The sequence below is a fragment of the Equus caballus genome, chromosome 19, assembly GCF_041296265.1.
Source record: "Equus caballus isolate H_3958 breed thoroughbred chromosome 19, TB-T2T, whole genome shotgun sequence".
NCBI lineage: Eukaryota > Metazoa > Chordata > Mammalia > Perissodactyla > Equidae > Equus > Equus caballus.
In genome coordinates, this window is record NC_091702.1 from 9,243,866 (window position 1) to 9,258,664 (window position 14,799).

At 54.4% G+C, this 14,799-nt stretch overlaps 1 protein-coding gene across 6 annotated transcripts in view; it reads left to right on the forward strand.

Annotated features, from left to right (window-relative positions):
* The first annotated feature begins 219 nt into the window (after positions 1-219).
* LOC138919097 (ral guanine nucleotide dissociation stimulator-like) overlaps positions 220-14,799 on the forward strand; it is a 35,704-nt gene continuing 21,124 nt past the window's right edge. For 2 of the 6 annotated variants that reach the window (XM_070243160.1, XM_070243159.1), the window contains exons 1-14: positions 220-939; positions 2,140-2,289; positions 6,552-6,662; positions 7,692-7,873; positions 9,229-9,422; positions 9,565-9,944; positions 10,703-10,918; positions 11,273-11,376; positions 11,877-11,946; positions 12,054-12,080; positions 12,993-13,070; positions 13,492-13,566; positions 14,120-14,152; positions 14,519-14,640. In XM_070243160.1, the coding sequence (XP_070099261.1) occupies positions 6,567-6,662; positions 7,692-7,873; positions 9,229-9,422; positions 9,565-9,944; positions 10,703-10,918; positions 11,273-11,376; positions 11,877-11,946; positions 12,054-12,080; positions 12,993-13,070; positions 13,492-13,566; positions 14,120-14,152; positions 14,519-14,640 (1,577 nt within the window). In that variant the 5' untranslated portion in view covers positions 220-939; positions 2,140-2,289; positions 6,552-6,566. Of the gene's footprint in view, positions 940-2,139; positions 2,290-4,963; positions 5,223-5,688; positions 5,800-6,551; positions 6,663-7,691; positions 7,874-9,228; positions 9,423-9,564; positions 9,945-10,702; positions 10,919-11,272; positions 11,377-11,876; positions 11,947-12,053; positions 12,081-12,992; positions 13,071-13,491; positions 13,567-14,119; positions 14,153-14,518; positions 14,641-14,799 lie in introns of those variants that run through there. The other 4 variants (XM_070243155.1, XM_070243156.1, XM_070243157.1 and 1 more) reach the window with 3 other exon arrangements.

Here is a 14,799-nt window from a genome sequence, read left to right on the forward strand (position 1 = left end):
ATGATCTATCTGACAAGGGCTGAATCTCCAGAATAGACATAGAACTTCTCAACTCAACAACAAAAAAACAAACAACCCAAATCAAAAATGAGCAAAGTACTTGAATAGACTTTTCCTCCAAGAAGATACGCAAATGGTCAACAAGCATCTAAAAAGATGCTTAATGTGACTAATCACTGGGGAAATGTAAGTCAAAATCTCAATGAGACACCACCTCACATCCATGTGACGGCACCCCCAAAAAACAGACAGTGAAGAAAGGCATGCTGGCAAAGATGTGGAGATATTGGACCCACGTACACTGTGGCTGGAATGTAAAATGGTATAGCTGCTGTGGAAATCAGCATGGCATTTCATTAAAACAATTAAAAATAGAATCACTAAATGACCCAACAATTCTACTACAGGATATATACACCTCAGAGCTGAAAAGTTGGTCTCAAAGACATATTTGAACACCCATGTTCACGGCATCATTGTTCATGATCGCTGAAACGTGGAACAGCCCAAGGATCCATCCAGGGATGAATGGAGAAGCAACATGGGCATGTATACATATACAATTGCATGTTATTCATCCTTAAAAACTAAGGATATTCTGAGATATGAGACAACATGGATGAACCTTTAGGAAATTATGCTAAATGAAATCAACCAGTCCCCAAAAATACTGGCCTTGTGTGACTCCACTTATATGGCATTCCTGAAATGGTCAGATTCAGAAAGACGGACAGCGGATGCTGTTGGCCAGGGGCGGGAGCAGGGGAAGGGGAGTGACCGATGAGTGGGGACAGAGCTTCAGTTCTGTGGGGTGACAAGAGTTCTGAAGATGGACTGTGGTGATGGCTGCACCACCGTACGACTGTGGCCAACACACTGAGGATGCGCGTAAGGAAGTCAATGTGCTTGATGGCGTGCGCACAGAAAAATGGCCAGACGGTAAGTTTCACATTATGTGTGTTTTAAGCCAATAAAAATAGATTTTCTGTTAAAAGTGCAAATACAAAGAAATGAGCAGAGGATGATTTAGTGTTTCCATTCGTGCTCTTCCATTCTGACCCTGGTGTTTGTCTCAGCCCTTGTACCTGAGGCAACTTTGATCAGACAAATGTTTTCATTCTGGGCCTAAGAGAACCTTGAAATCAGAATTATACAGAACTCTGCAAAATTTTTGTGACCATGTATTTTTCAGAGAAAACATAGTAAGACATTTTTAATATTAAATTTAAGTTTGTTTTATATCAGTTTCAGGTCTACATCAGAATGATTCAATATGTGTGTATATTGTGAAATGATCACTATAAGAAGTCTGGTTGACGTCTATCATCAAGAGTTACAAATGTGTTTCTTGTGATGAGAACTTCTAAGATTTACGCTATTAGCGACTTTCAAAATGCAATATAGTAGTATTAATTCCTTGGCTGCTATAAAATAAGCACCATAAAACAATTCCAGTGTATCCATTTTGTTATTAATTCACTGAATCTATTTTTTCTCAGAATCAATTAATTGTTATGCAAATGACTGAATTTCTTTTAATCTACATCATAATGTACTGACTACAGGTTCTGACATTTTAAGTTTTGTTTAGGTGTTATTCTTTCTAGCAAGTAAACTTTCCTGAATCTTATCAGTCATATCAAAATATATTCGGATGTATTTCTTCTTCCATCGATATTTAGTCACTGATAAAGTTGACCGTGTGCCATTTTAACCATTATCAGTTTTGTGTGCTGAGGGTGATTTTACCCAGTAATAGACACCGTGTAGGTTCAAAGTCTCCTTGGAGGATAAACAGTGGGGGGAGGTCAAAGCATGGTACTTGTTTCATTTGCAGAGGGTCCATTTTGACTTTGCTCTTACAAAACGTTTTCTTTGTCCATTTGGGAATCTGAGGCCCAGAAAGTTGGAGGGACTGACCCAGACCTCAGGAGGGGGTCAGAATCCAGAGAATCCGGCAGGGCTCTGGCTTCCTCGGCCAAGGCTCAACCCCTTCCCTTCGGGTTTTCTTTGGAAACAGGGACCTCATGGTCCTAGGGGAGCCCTGCCCACCCCGTCCATGGGGGGGGTCATCTTCCTGTTCGCATCCAATCATGCACAGGCACACTCACACCGATTTCTCCTGTGTGGACCATGCAGGTACCCCAGGAAAGAGCAGACACCAGGGAAGTGACAAGAGGCCGAGGAGAAGGCAGTTGGAGGCAGCTCTGCCATGAACAGTAGCATCCGTCCTCCTGCCTACATGACCAGAAGGCCCGAGACGGACCGAAGAATCCCTGAGGTTTCTAGGTGTGTACCTGTTCCAAGGGCATCCCTGACCCAGCCTGGAGGGCACAGGACTGGGGAGCTGGAGTCCACTCTGTGGGCACCTGCTACTCTGATGAGCCGTTCTCCTCTTGTGTAGACATTGGGTAGAGGAGAGAAGACCTTGGTGTCCTCCTGTGTCAAGTTGAGTGCGTCCAGCGGGTGACTCCCTGGGTTCCGTATGATGCTCACGAAGGGTCTGTGGCCCTTGGTTCTCCATCGATGACGCCCTGTGCTCTGAGCACCTGAGAAAATGCTTTGCCACCTGCTGGAGATCCTTTAGAACTGAGAGAGGCTTGGGGGTTCGGGTGGATGAGAACTTGGGATAAGGAAGAACATGCCAGAGCACTGTGAACTAAGGCCAGAGTCCAGGGACAAGACCAGTCCTTGTTGGACTCCCGAGGTCCTCACTTGGCTGGAGAGGAGAATCATTGCCTTGGTTGAGGTCAGGATGCTTCCTGAGAAAAAAGGACACCCAAGTGGAGGGACAGAAAGATGAGGGAGAGGGAGGCTCCTGAGGTTCCTCCCACGGCCTGGAAGCCTGCAGGTCCTGCTCCTTTACCCCTGGGACAGTGGGGAGCCTCTGCCTTGAGGACACCCAAAGAGACTTCCTGTTTGGTGGCTTCTGCCAGGGCTGCAGTGCTGGTGCTGGCCACCAGGGGGCAGGCAGCCTCCAGCGTCAGTGGTGCCCAATGAGGTTGGGTTTTCACTGTTGTCACTTCTATTGGGATGTAATTGCCACACAGCACTGCCTAAGTTAACACTGCTGTGTGGTACATTTCAAAATTGCTAAGAACCAAGAAGCTAAACTTCTCATCACAAGCAAACACTTACTTTTCTGTTTTCGGTGACGGATGTTAAGTGAACTGGTGGTGTCATTGCGCAGGCTGTGTGCATCCAGTCCCTGTGCTGACTTCTTAAACTTACACGGTGCCCACTCAGCCTGCCTCAGCTGCTGGAGCAGCGAATAGCCGTGCAGAGGCCTTTCCGGCTGTGCCCCGCCTCAGAGAGAACTCACTCCTCCTGGTACTAGCGCTCCTCTCCACAGTCTGACTTGGTGAAGAGCAGGAGGAGGGGACACGGGTTTCACAATTCTTCACTCAGCGACTGTGCACCGAGCACTCACCCTGTGCCAGGTGCTCAGGTGGGTGTAAGTGCAGGGCTGACAGTGACTGAGTGGTCCCTGCCGGTCAGGAGCTCACACTCTGGAGGGGACAAGGACAAAAGCATGAAAGCAAAGACATGAGAGGGGAAAGAGCCAGCACTGAGGGGACATTCAGGGGCCTGTGAGGGAGGGCCAGGGGTCACCGGGTAGGGGTCTGAAAGGCCTCACTGGGGCGACATTTCCTGGGACCAGAATGACAAGAGGGAGCCAGCCCTGCACAAGTCTGGGAGCGGCGTGTCAGGGAGAAGGCACCCCTGCTGTAGACGCTCATGGGCAGAAGGGGGTTTGGCCAGAGGATGTGAGAAAGGTGGCCAGTGTGGCTGGAGGGAGCCTGGGGGGAGAGAGGAGGCGGCGGAGGGCAGGGCCAGATCCTGGGGCCTGAAATCACGGTTCCAGTGCCTTGCATCTGTAAACGGCAAATGCCTCATATCTCACAATTTTTGTGGTTGAGGAATCAGACATAGATTAGCTTGGTTCTTCTGCTCGAGATGCCTCAAGGCCGCGGCCGCGGCCTCAAGTGATGCTCGACTGGCAGAGGATTTCCTCTCAGGTTCACTCAAAGGAGTCGAGGTGCACTTTGGACTCAGAGCATGGGTTCCTTTCTGTCTGTTGGCCTGGGCGCTGCCTCGGTTCTCTCCCATGTGGGCCTCTGTGTATGGCAGCTCAAAACGTGTGTGCTTGATTCCACAGCTCAGGGACAGGAGAGAGAGAGAGACACGGGAAAGAGAGAGAGATGGAACTTAAGAGAGGGAATAAGAAAGAAGTGAGAGACTTTCTGTGTTTAAAATTTAGACATGACACTCGTCCACATTGGCTGTGTTCTATTGGCGAGAGCCAGTCACTAAGCACTCAGTGGTCACACAGGAATCTGTGAGGGATGTGTGTACCACGGGTGGGGATCTCTGGGAGCCACGGTGAAGGCTGCCCACCTCACAGATCAAGATGAGGCTCTTGGGTCTCTTTCTAAACAGAAGAGGAAACAATGGAGAGGTTTGAATCCAGAGGATGACAGTGTCTGGATTTCATTCATCAACCCTCTCCTTGTGCTGACATTGAAATGAGGCCAAGAGAGGAAGTGCCTGTTGCAATAGCGCATTGCTGAACCCAGGCCTGGTTTGAGTGGTGTTCATGCTACATCCCTTCTCGTAATTCTTCCATCTCTTTGTGCGTTACTTGCACTTGACACCACCTCACAGGTGGTATGGATATTATTTCATATACACCTGATGATGTCCCTAGCAAGTAGATTCTAGGCGGATTCCCCTTGGGCAGGTTTGGGACTGGGGAGGCCCTGAGAGGTGCAATGAGTTTTCCAGGACAGAGAACTGGTAAGATAAAGGAGGTCTGAATTCTGCTCTGCCTCCTCAAAGCTGGGACCCTCATCACATTCCCAGGGAGCTGTGGCTGGGGCTGTGGAAGCTCCTCATGTAGAGTTAAGAAGAAGACATGGGGGTGGTTTGGGTAGGTCCGATTACAGGAAGCAGCCCAGATAATGGAATCTTGAAAAAGTGACCTCACTTCCTTGGCGATAGACCCCAACAGATTTAGAACTCTGGTAACCAGGCAGTTAATTCTAGAGACAGACCCCTAGCCAGTTCATCTGACTGGAGACACTTCGGAGTAAAACATGTTTACTTGTTGTGTACCAGTTTTCAGAGGCTCTAGGCTCAGGAAAACCCAGAGTGTGAGACTGTTGTGTTGTTGTGGACATCGGATCAAGCCTCATGGCCAATTTGGCAGGAGGTACCCAAAGGTAATGTGGGGCAGCCCAGGGCAGCCCACTGTAGGGCAGGACACAACTCGGATCCCACCTGAGCAGCCCCATAGCCCTTGCACCTTGTGTGAGGGTTTGTGTGTGAGTGTCGGTGTGTGTGTGTACGCGTGGGCGCTGTGCGGGAAGGCAGCAGGTGAGGAGTGGGTCCCTCCTGGGCAGGAGGAGAGTGTTATGTGCTGTCAGCCAGGTGAGTCTGTCATATTCATACCCCGGGGCTCGGCTGGCAGCCTGAGCAGCTGGGTGCTGGGATCAAGCTCCTCTGCCCTTGTGTTAATCCTGAGCCATAGAAGTTTCATCTAGTTCCCTCCCTGGTCAGATGTCTGTGCAGACGTCCCTCTGTGCCTGAATTAGGGAACAGAATTCCTCATGGGGGTGTCCCCCTGTGGCGATGTGCAGGCAGGCCCCTGATGCCTCCTGGCCCATCTGCCGGGCACTGTCTTTCCAGAACTCCACGCAGGAGGTCTTTGAAGAGCTACATGATGGGTTCGACTTCTCTCCCTCCCTAGTCAAGGGGCAGGAGCAGCAGGCCGCCAGCAGCATCCTGTGCCGGTCTGAGGTGAGAGCAGGAGCAGAGGGTCTCCCCGCCCACCACCCCAAGATGTTCAGGTTGGGCCTGGAACCCAGGTCCGAATCTGAGCACACCCCTGGTGCCCTCACAGGGCTTTCCCACTGAGTGTCCTATGGCCTTACTCCCAAAGGAGTCTGGGCCTCCTCTCCTCCCCAGCCAGCTGAGGGCTCGGGTGGAAAGACACTCTCCACATGTTTCTTGGAATCGTAGAGGAAAGGTTTACTGTTGTTGTCACTTCTCACGAGGCCATGAGGACCTTAGCATTTTGCTCCTGTTTTGATTGATGTAACTTCCCGGCTGGGAAGCTGTAGCACTCAGCGCCACTGTCCTTGCAGACCTGCTCCAAGCCTCACAAATCATCACACTTGCTAGGCTGATTACACACAAAGAGCATGGGTGTGGATTACAGGATTCTATACATTTCTCTGCACCTTGTCATCTCACAAAACACTTCGAATCATAGCAGTTTGTTACGTGCTGTAAAACTGGTGAGTCTGTGATATTCATACCCCAGGCTGGCAAGCTGAGCAGGTGGGTGCTGGGGATCAAGCTCCTCTGCCCTTGTGTTAATCCCGAGCCTTAGAAGTTTCATCTAGTTCCCTCCCTGGTCAGATGTCTGTGCAGATGTCCCTGTGTGCCTGAACTAGGGAGCAGAAATTCTCATGGGGGTGTCCCCCTATGGCGATGTCCAGCAGGCTCCTGATGCCTCCTGGCCCGTCTGCCGGGCATTGTCTTTCCAGAACTCCACTCAGGAGATGTTTGAAGAGTTATGTGTTGGGTTCGACTTCTCTCCCTCCCTAGTCAAGGAGCAGGAGCAGCAGGCCACCAGCAGCATCCTGTGCCGGTCTGAGGTGAGAGCAGGAGCAGAAGGTCTTTACCCCCAACCCCCCAAGATGTTCAGCGTGGGCCTGGAACCCAGGTCTGAATCTGAGCACACCCCTGGGGCCCTCACAGGGCTTTCCCAACGGAGTGTCCTACGGCCTTGCTCCTGAAGGAGTCTGGGCCTCCTCTCCTCCCGAGCCAGCTGTGGGGTAGGGTGGAAAGACACTCTTCACGTTTCTTGGAATCATAGAGGAAATGTTTAATGTTGTTATCACTTTTCACGAGGCCATGAGGACCTTAGCATTTTGCTCCTGTTTTGATTGATGTAACTTCCCGGCTGGGAAGCTGTAGCACTCAGCGCCACTGTCCTTGCGCACCTGCTCCAAGCCTCACGAATCATCACACTTGCTAGGCTGATTTACGCATAAAGAGGATGGCGGTGGGATTACAGGATCCTATACATTTCTCTGCTACTTGTCATTGCACAGAACACGGCAACTCATTGTAGGCCGCTCAGGTCAGGAGCTGAGGCCTTAAGTGACTTCATCATATTCCACAGAGGAGGACATTTTGCACAGTGATTCAGCCTTTCGATGCTGTTGGACCTTGACATGACCCAATTCTGTTGCCATTTGAGCCAACACTGCAGGGCACATTTTAAGCGTGTCCGAATAGACTCTAAGTTTTCCAGGTCTGCCATGACATAGAACCGCAGATTGGCGGAAGGTCACTAATCATCTCTTTGCTCCTGTCTGTGGTGGGGATGTTCATTGATGACTCCCTGGGATAATGCTCTTACCTCAGGCTCTTAATGCACAGAGGTACAATTGTTCCTCAGGTCACAGAATGCCTTGAAGGTACTGAGTGTTTGTCATTCCCCTAAAAATCAAATTGTACTTTTAAGTCCAAAACCATTTTCAAGGCGGGCTCTCGTCCCTCTTGCACAACTTCCTGAGGTGCTGGGAGGTTCTGGTCTGAGCTCCAGACCCTGATGCTCCTGGTGGTTCATGGTGATTCCACTGACTCTGTGTCCCTCCTTGTCCACATGGTATGCCAAGGAACCCACCCTGTCCGTGGCTGAGGCCCGCACGATGCTGACCCTCAAGGCAGGCGCAGTGCAGAAGGTGGTAGGCTGCCTGCAACCATCTTTCCACGGCAGATCCATCTCCGTCACCACCTTCCCGTGTGTGTACCAGGCCTTCTACCCGACCCCACAGGTCCTGGACCAGCTGCTCCAGAGGTGAGTGCCCACCCCTCCACAGCACAGCAGGAAGTCTCCCACCTAATAAACGTGTGCCTTGGGAACGTCCCCACACCTCTCTGAGCGTCACCTTGCTCATCCGAATAGTGGGGTGGTAAGAGGGTAAACCTCACAGGGTCACTGAAGGAAATCACGGGAGAAAGCACGGCAGACGCTTGCCTGGTGCCGGACTCCACAGAAGGGGCTGCTGCTCATGCTGCGTGTCCTCTCGCTTACAGCTTCCGTCCCCAGTGAGGAGACTCCCTGCCTCTCCCCTCGGTGGCCTGTGGCCTTCCTGAGTGTGGAAAAGTACATGAAAGCAAACTGTTTTCCTATTGGCAAGACAATTTAGCGAGTCCATCTAGCTGATCCTGGTCCTTGTCTTCGGTGCGGCCAGAGCAGTGGTCTCTGTGGGCAGCAGAGGAGGCGCAGGCCCACTCAGAATTCTGGGAAGGCTCTGGATGGCGTTCATTCATTCAATACTATATGTTAAGCTCCTACTACATTCATACCCTTTCCTACACACTAAGGATGTCCAATGAAGGAAGCAGACACTATCCCTGGGGCTCAATTCTAGCCTGAGAGCTAGAAGCTCACTTCTGGGCATCATGAGTATTGATGCCCAGAGGACGTTAGATGTCACATCCTCTTGGCCTCCTCTAGATATGGACGCATCCTCTCATAGTCAGACCACGATGACAGACTTCAAGGACCAACTAAGACCATGAGTGGTGTTGGGTCCAGAGGGAGGGCCTCCTGTGTCCACAGAAGGGGCTAGGAGACCATGGGGACTGTGGCTATGGATGGACTGGCAGACCCTGGATCTCACACCTCTTGGGGTTTCTGTGGGAGGCCTGAGGTCTGCGGTCTTCCCTACAGGAGGAAATGAATCAAAGAGACCTGTTCATGGGGTCCCAGTCCCGCCATGGGAAGCAGAGGAGAGGCTGGGCTGAGTCGGCCACTGAGAGACTCCTCGCTTCCACAGTTCCCTCTCCCTCTCCCTGCCCTCTGCACATGCACCTCTCCTAAGCACCGCCACTGGGGCCCAGAACAGTAGGTGGTGAGCAGCCTGGTCACAAATCTGCCTCCAACCTCAGTCCTGAGGCTCGAGCGTGGAGGATGGGGCAGGCTATGTCCAGGCCCTTTGGGAAAAGAGTGTCAGGTGGAAGACCAGACTCACACAGGCTCTCTGTTAGATTGGCTGATGACCAGGCCTTCCAGTGCAAGGACAGCCACCCAGGGATTGGAGTGGCTGGTCCACCCTCTGGGGCTCAGGCACAGAGAAGGTGCTGTGGGAACACAGTGTGGAACAGCAGGCCAGGCCTGTGACTCTCTTCACACATGCCTCTCCCCAGTGCCCTCTCTCCCATCTGGGGCCCCCGGCCTCAGGAGAACTCCCAGGATATGTGGCAGATGCTGCGCCACTCCAGGATCAACCTGACGTTGGCGTATCTCCAGGACCTCTTGCCTGGCTCAGTCCTGAAGCACCAGGCCACCCCTCTTCTCATCCAGGTGGACCTTTTCCAGGCCACTGAGTTGGAGACAGAGGGTAAGGGAGACCGTAGGCTTGGAAGACTACCCCAGTGGCTGGGTCACGACTGGGGATTCATTTAAAGACAGTGGGATCTTTCCTGTTTGGGGAAAGGCACATGGAAAGCAACTTATGTAGCTGACCCTTTCTCTTTCTCCAGCTCCTGCCCCAGCTCCAGCACTTCTGCCAGGTGCAGAGGCAGAAAAGGGGCCACATCTGGAGCTGGACGGAACTCCAGTTCTATTTCTGCCATCACTTCTAGCGCTGGAACCGGCAGCAGCGCCCTCAGGTGCTCCAGACCCCGAGCGAGTGCCATCAGCAGCCCCAGCCCAAGTGCCAGGTCCTGAACTGGACTCAACGGGACCAAGGGGTCTGCTGGGATTTCCACCTCAGGCTCCAGTAACAGCCGCAGACTCAGCTCCGGTTCCAGAGGCTTCCCACCCCTGTCGAGTGACCGGGAAGAAGCAGCCCGATGGGAAGCCTAGCCTCATGGCCTTCTCCCCAAGGGACGTGGCAGAACAGCTGACGGCCATTGACGCGGTGAGCACCCGGGCTCTCAGGGCGGGGTGGGGCAGGCCACCCCTATGCCATCAGCTGGCCCAGACCTGCTTTTCCCTGTGGCTGCTCCTGTGACCTGGGTCCCAATCCCAGCTCCACCACTTCCCAACCATGGGATCTGGGCAACTCCCCAGCCTTCGTGTTCCACCCTCACACTGTAGAGATGGGGACCAAGAGGCCCTGCTGGACAGAGGGGCTGAGCACATGGAGTGAAGTAGAACACAGAGGAAGCCTGGTGGGGCCTGGCCCGAGAGGTCGGGGAGGAGAACTCACTGTGTGCAGCCAGGAACTCAGGCGGTCCAGCCATCTGCTCGGGATGCTCAGCAGCCTCAGCATTTGTGATGCACCAGTCGAGTACTTCACTAAAAGGGAGACAACCTGACAAAGCCCGTGGGTGTAGCTGGCACAGGGGAATGTGCAGCGGAATGGGGCCTGGGACCAAGGATGCTCAGGATGCAGGGAGATGCCCCCTTGGGAGGAGCCAAGCGGAGCAGCCCTCTGGAGCTTGCAGTTTGTGGGGGTGGGCTGTGTGTAAATGCTCCTGTCCTTTCCCCACCAGTCTGGAGTCCCGGGTCCTCCTGTGCTGGGTGCTCTCAGTGGAAGAACAATGAAAGCGAGGGGCTCCCACCACGCTGAGAACACATCCTCAGCTTCCTGAGCCCCTCCTTAGACCGGTGACTCCTGCTTGGACACTCAGCTGGGCTGTGGCAGGGCTGAGTGACACTCCCCCTCCTCCCCAGGAAGTGTTCAAGAACGTCGAGCCCTCTGAGTGTCTGGGCTCCACCTGGGGCAAAAGAAACCGGCCCGGACATGAGAACGTGGCACCCACCGTCTGGGCCACAGTGGTGCAGTTCAACAGAGTAGTAAAGTGTGTCATGACGTCCTGCCTTGGGGACCCAAACGTGACGGCCCGGGGCAGGGCCAAGGTTCTGGAGCGGTGGATCGAGGTGGCCAGGGTATGCGGGGGGAGACCCTCTCCAGAGCCGTGGAACTGCCCCTTCTCCTTGATCAGCTCTCAGGACTGAAGGCTGCACTCTAAGCCCCTGCACAGTCGCTAGGTCCTTCCTGTCAAGGGCACAGTGACCTTGACTCGCATGTCCCAGTGGTGGGATGCTCACTTCCTCCCTGGCTCCTTCCTACTTTGAGCGAAATTCCTCCTCCTGGAAGTGTTACTCTTTGGTCCACCTGTGCCCACCCTGGCGCCCTGGCCCTCTGTCCCACTCAGGAGGGGAGAGTGGAAGGGAGGGGGACTGAAGCCAGAGCAGACAGGGCTCCTGCTCCCCCTCCCAGCTCCTCCTCTCCCTCCTCAGGAGTGCCGAGCCTTGAGGAACATCTCCTCCCTGCACGCAGTCCTCTCGGCTCTGCAGAGCGTGCCCATACACAGACTGAAGAAGACCTGGGGGAAGGTGTCCAGGTGGGGAGGCCTCTCCGCAGGAGGACCAGGGGGAGTAGGGCGCTCCCACGTGTCTGCCATTGCCCTCTCGTAGGCTGGAGCTTCCTGGGTGGCAGTAAACCCTGGGCACAGGGCCTGGGTGGGTGTGCAGTGTCCCTGATCCTCACTGGCAACTTAGGCCCCCAGTTCTGCTTCAGGAATCAGGTTCCCTGGATGTCACATAGTAGGTTGAACCAAAGTGGAGATTTTCAAGTGTTTGCCATACAGCAACAGAACTCTGTGCCCAGTGGAAAACCAAACCGGTCAAAATACAGCTGCTGCATAGAAAAGGGAGTGGCAGCCCCAGGTGACCAACATGAGAGCCCCCTCTGCAGTCCCATGGTGACGTCAGTGCTCAGAGGACCCCCACGAAAATCCTCATTCAGGCAGTTTGGATTTTCCAGATTCTCATCGAGAAGGGACTTGCTTATGCCCCCTGCCCCATTGCTCCTGAGTTTCTCCTTCCTCCTTTCCCCCCTCAGGAAGAGCTGCCGAAAATTTAAAAAGCTCTGTGATGAGGACAACTCCCTTAGCTGGGAGCTGCTCATCAAGGTAGAGTGGAGGCTGGCATGTGGAGGGAGAGGCGGGGTGTGGGGAAGGGGGACGGGGCAGGATGTGGACTGTCATTTCTCACTTGAAGTTTCTGTGTACAATTCCAGTCTTCCCTGGATGAACAGGAAGATGGGGTATGTTTGTTCCAAGGGCAGGTGGGGGAGGTGTTTGTGGGGTGGGAAGCCCCGGTCATGGCAGGAAGTGGGGGTGTCTGGGCTGATCCCGGAGGGGATGCTGAGCTGGCCGGTGGAGCAGGGGCTGCCTTCCATTTTGGTCCACGCTGTCAGCACTTAGATTCTTCCAGGCTGTCGCATGGATGGGTTGGACGGGCGTATGTTTCTTCCCTGAAGCAGCTCAGTGTGTCTTTAGGAAGCCAGGCCCCCACTGCTCCTTCTGTCTTCACCACTTCTCCACGAGGAGGGCACCCTGCCTGCCCTCGGGATGGGCACTGCCAGGCATTCCCCCAGGCCAGGTGGACAAATGGGCTGCCCAGCCTTGAGTCTGAATGACTGGAGCATGACAGATGTTTGTGCATGTGTGACACCCCACTGGCCCTACCACGGTCCCTGCTAGTCTGTCCCTGTCAGGAACACTCACCTGGGTCCTAGTCAGCAGTAACTGGTGCCCAGGTGGCTTATGGGAAGTGTCCAGGAAACTGGTGGTGCTCAGTGATTCTTTCCTGAGTGGACCTCATAGGCACCACATGAAAGAGAAACCGAAGTGTCCTCTCAGCCCCGCCCCACCCTTTCACGCTGGGTGGGGTGAGAGCCAGAACCATGTAGACTGACGCTGAGTCCTCAGGAGCCCCTGCGAGGTAGGGGGAGTTGTCACACTTTCCAGATGAGGAGGCTGACTCAAGGAGGACAGGCCTTCGGCCCAAGGTCACACAGCGAGAGTGTTGGAGCTAGGATTGTTCTAGAATCAGAGTGTGCTGGAGGATGGAGTAGCATGGGTACCAGCTGACTTGGTTCAGACGTCCAGGGCTGAGGTCAGAGGGGCTGAGAAGTGGGGTGAGGGGAGGATGGCCTCCTTGACCCTGTCCTCAGTCCTGGCAGAAGCAGCCCTCCAAGTTTGCCACCCTGCTGAGGACTCTGCAGAGAGGCCGGAAGAGGCAGCAGCAGAAGGTGAGTGCGCCTGTGGGGAGGGGCTCCAAGGTCAGAGGAGGGGACTCTGCCCTCCCAGCTGGGGGCTCCAATCCAGAGAGGGGGCCTTCCTCCTGCAGCCCTCCTCCTGTTGCCACAGAGCCTGACACCCGCCCTTAGAAGTGACCAGGAGGAGGGCCTGGGGAGCTGCAGCAGGATGGGTCGGGAGAGTGGAGGGGCCAAGGATTAAAGGCCCTGTGACCAGCCAAAAGCAGGCCCTGGGAGGTGACCAGGAGGAGTCTGGTGTTCTTGGAGGGTGAGGGGTGGGGATTGAGGGCCGGCTATAAAGGGTTTGAGGCTGGCCCCGGGCTGGGCCAGGAGGCTGAGCATGAGGAGTTTTCAGGGGACTGTCATGGGCTCACCTGAGACCAGGGGCTCATCCCATCTAATCCCAATGGCACAGGGCATCGTCCCCTTCCTGGGCAGCATGCTAACTGACCTGATCATGCTCGACACTGCCATGGAGGATTATGTAAATGTGAGTGAGCCTGGGTGCCAGAAGGGGGTGACCAGGTTGGGACTTGGGAAGACACAGTCACAGCACCAAGACCTGAGTGGTCAGAATGTGGTAACTTCCTGTCATGACAGCCTCCCAGGCTCCCCTGTGGGCTGGGACAGTGTGCCCCTCTTAGGCATGAGGGAACGAAGGTTCCACGTGGAGCCGGTCCCGGGTCCCCAGGCTGGCAAAGCAGCAGAGCTGCCCGCCTGCAGAGCCGCATGGGCTTTGTTGGAGGCGAGAGAGAAGTCGGCCTCCAAGTCAGGCAGCACATTGCTGGAGCTGTCCCTTCCTGCCTGAGGACTCAGCCTCCCTGTCTGTCATCAGAGAGGCTTGGGCTACAGGGTCCTTGAGTGTCGGCCCCCATGTCCTCCCTTCTCTGGAGCCCAGAGCCTGGCCTGGGTCCAAGTCCTGTTTTCTGTCATGCCCAGCCCCCTCCTGGACCTGGAGCTGGGCACCATGAGAAGGGGTGCACCCGGGGGCTTGTCATAGCTAGGGGGCACGTTCTGATGGACTTTTGCTGTCTGCCTTCCAGGGCAATGAGATCAACCACGAGAAAAAGAAAAAGGTGAGCAGCTGTGGCCTTCCATGTCAGGGAGGAGAGGGGTGTTGAAACCAGAGACACCCCTGGGCAGAACTCTCATGGGCTCCACCCCCTGTGTCTTACATTTATTGAGAGTGTTGGATGACAGAGAATTAGGAGACCCATCCAGTAGGGGGGTGGGGGCTGCGGTGGGCATCAAGCGAAACTTTGTGCAGGAGGGGCTTATACCCATCTCTGAGAACAGGTAGGACCTGCATGGAATTGGAGGGAAGGAGGGTCCCATGTGAGCAAGGACCCAGGACAAGTCCCCTGCCCCACTCCTCACCCCCTGAAGACCCTGCAGCATCCCCAGCAGGCTCTGTCGGCATCGTCTCCTTTCTCTGGTCCCAGGAACACAGCGTGATGATTGAGATCGTTCAGCTCCAGGAGGCTGCAGAGAATTACAACCTAGAGACCCAGGAGCTATTCAGGTCCTGGTTCTGGGACATGGATCAGCTCAGTGAGGACGAGAGGTGAGGCCAGCCAGGAGATGGGGAGGAACAGGTGGACTCTCCCTGCAGGCCAGTCCGGAGAGCCTGAGTCCATGGCTCCCTTGTCAGCCCTGACCTGTCCCATGGCTATGGCTAGGGCACCTGGACTCCAGCTGCTGGGCAGATGCTGGGAGGGACACC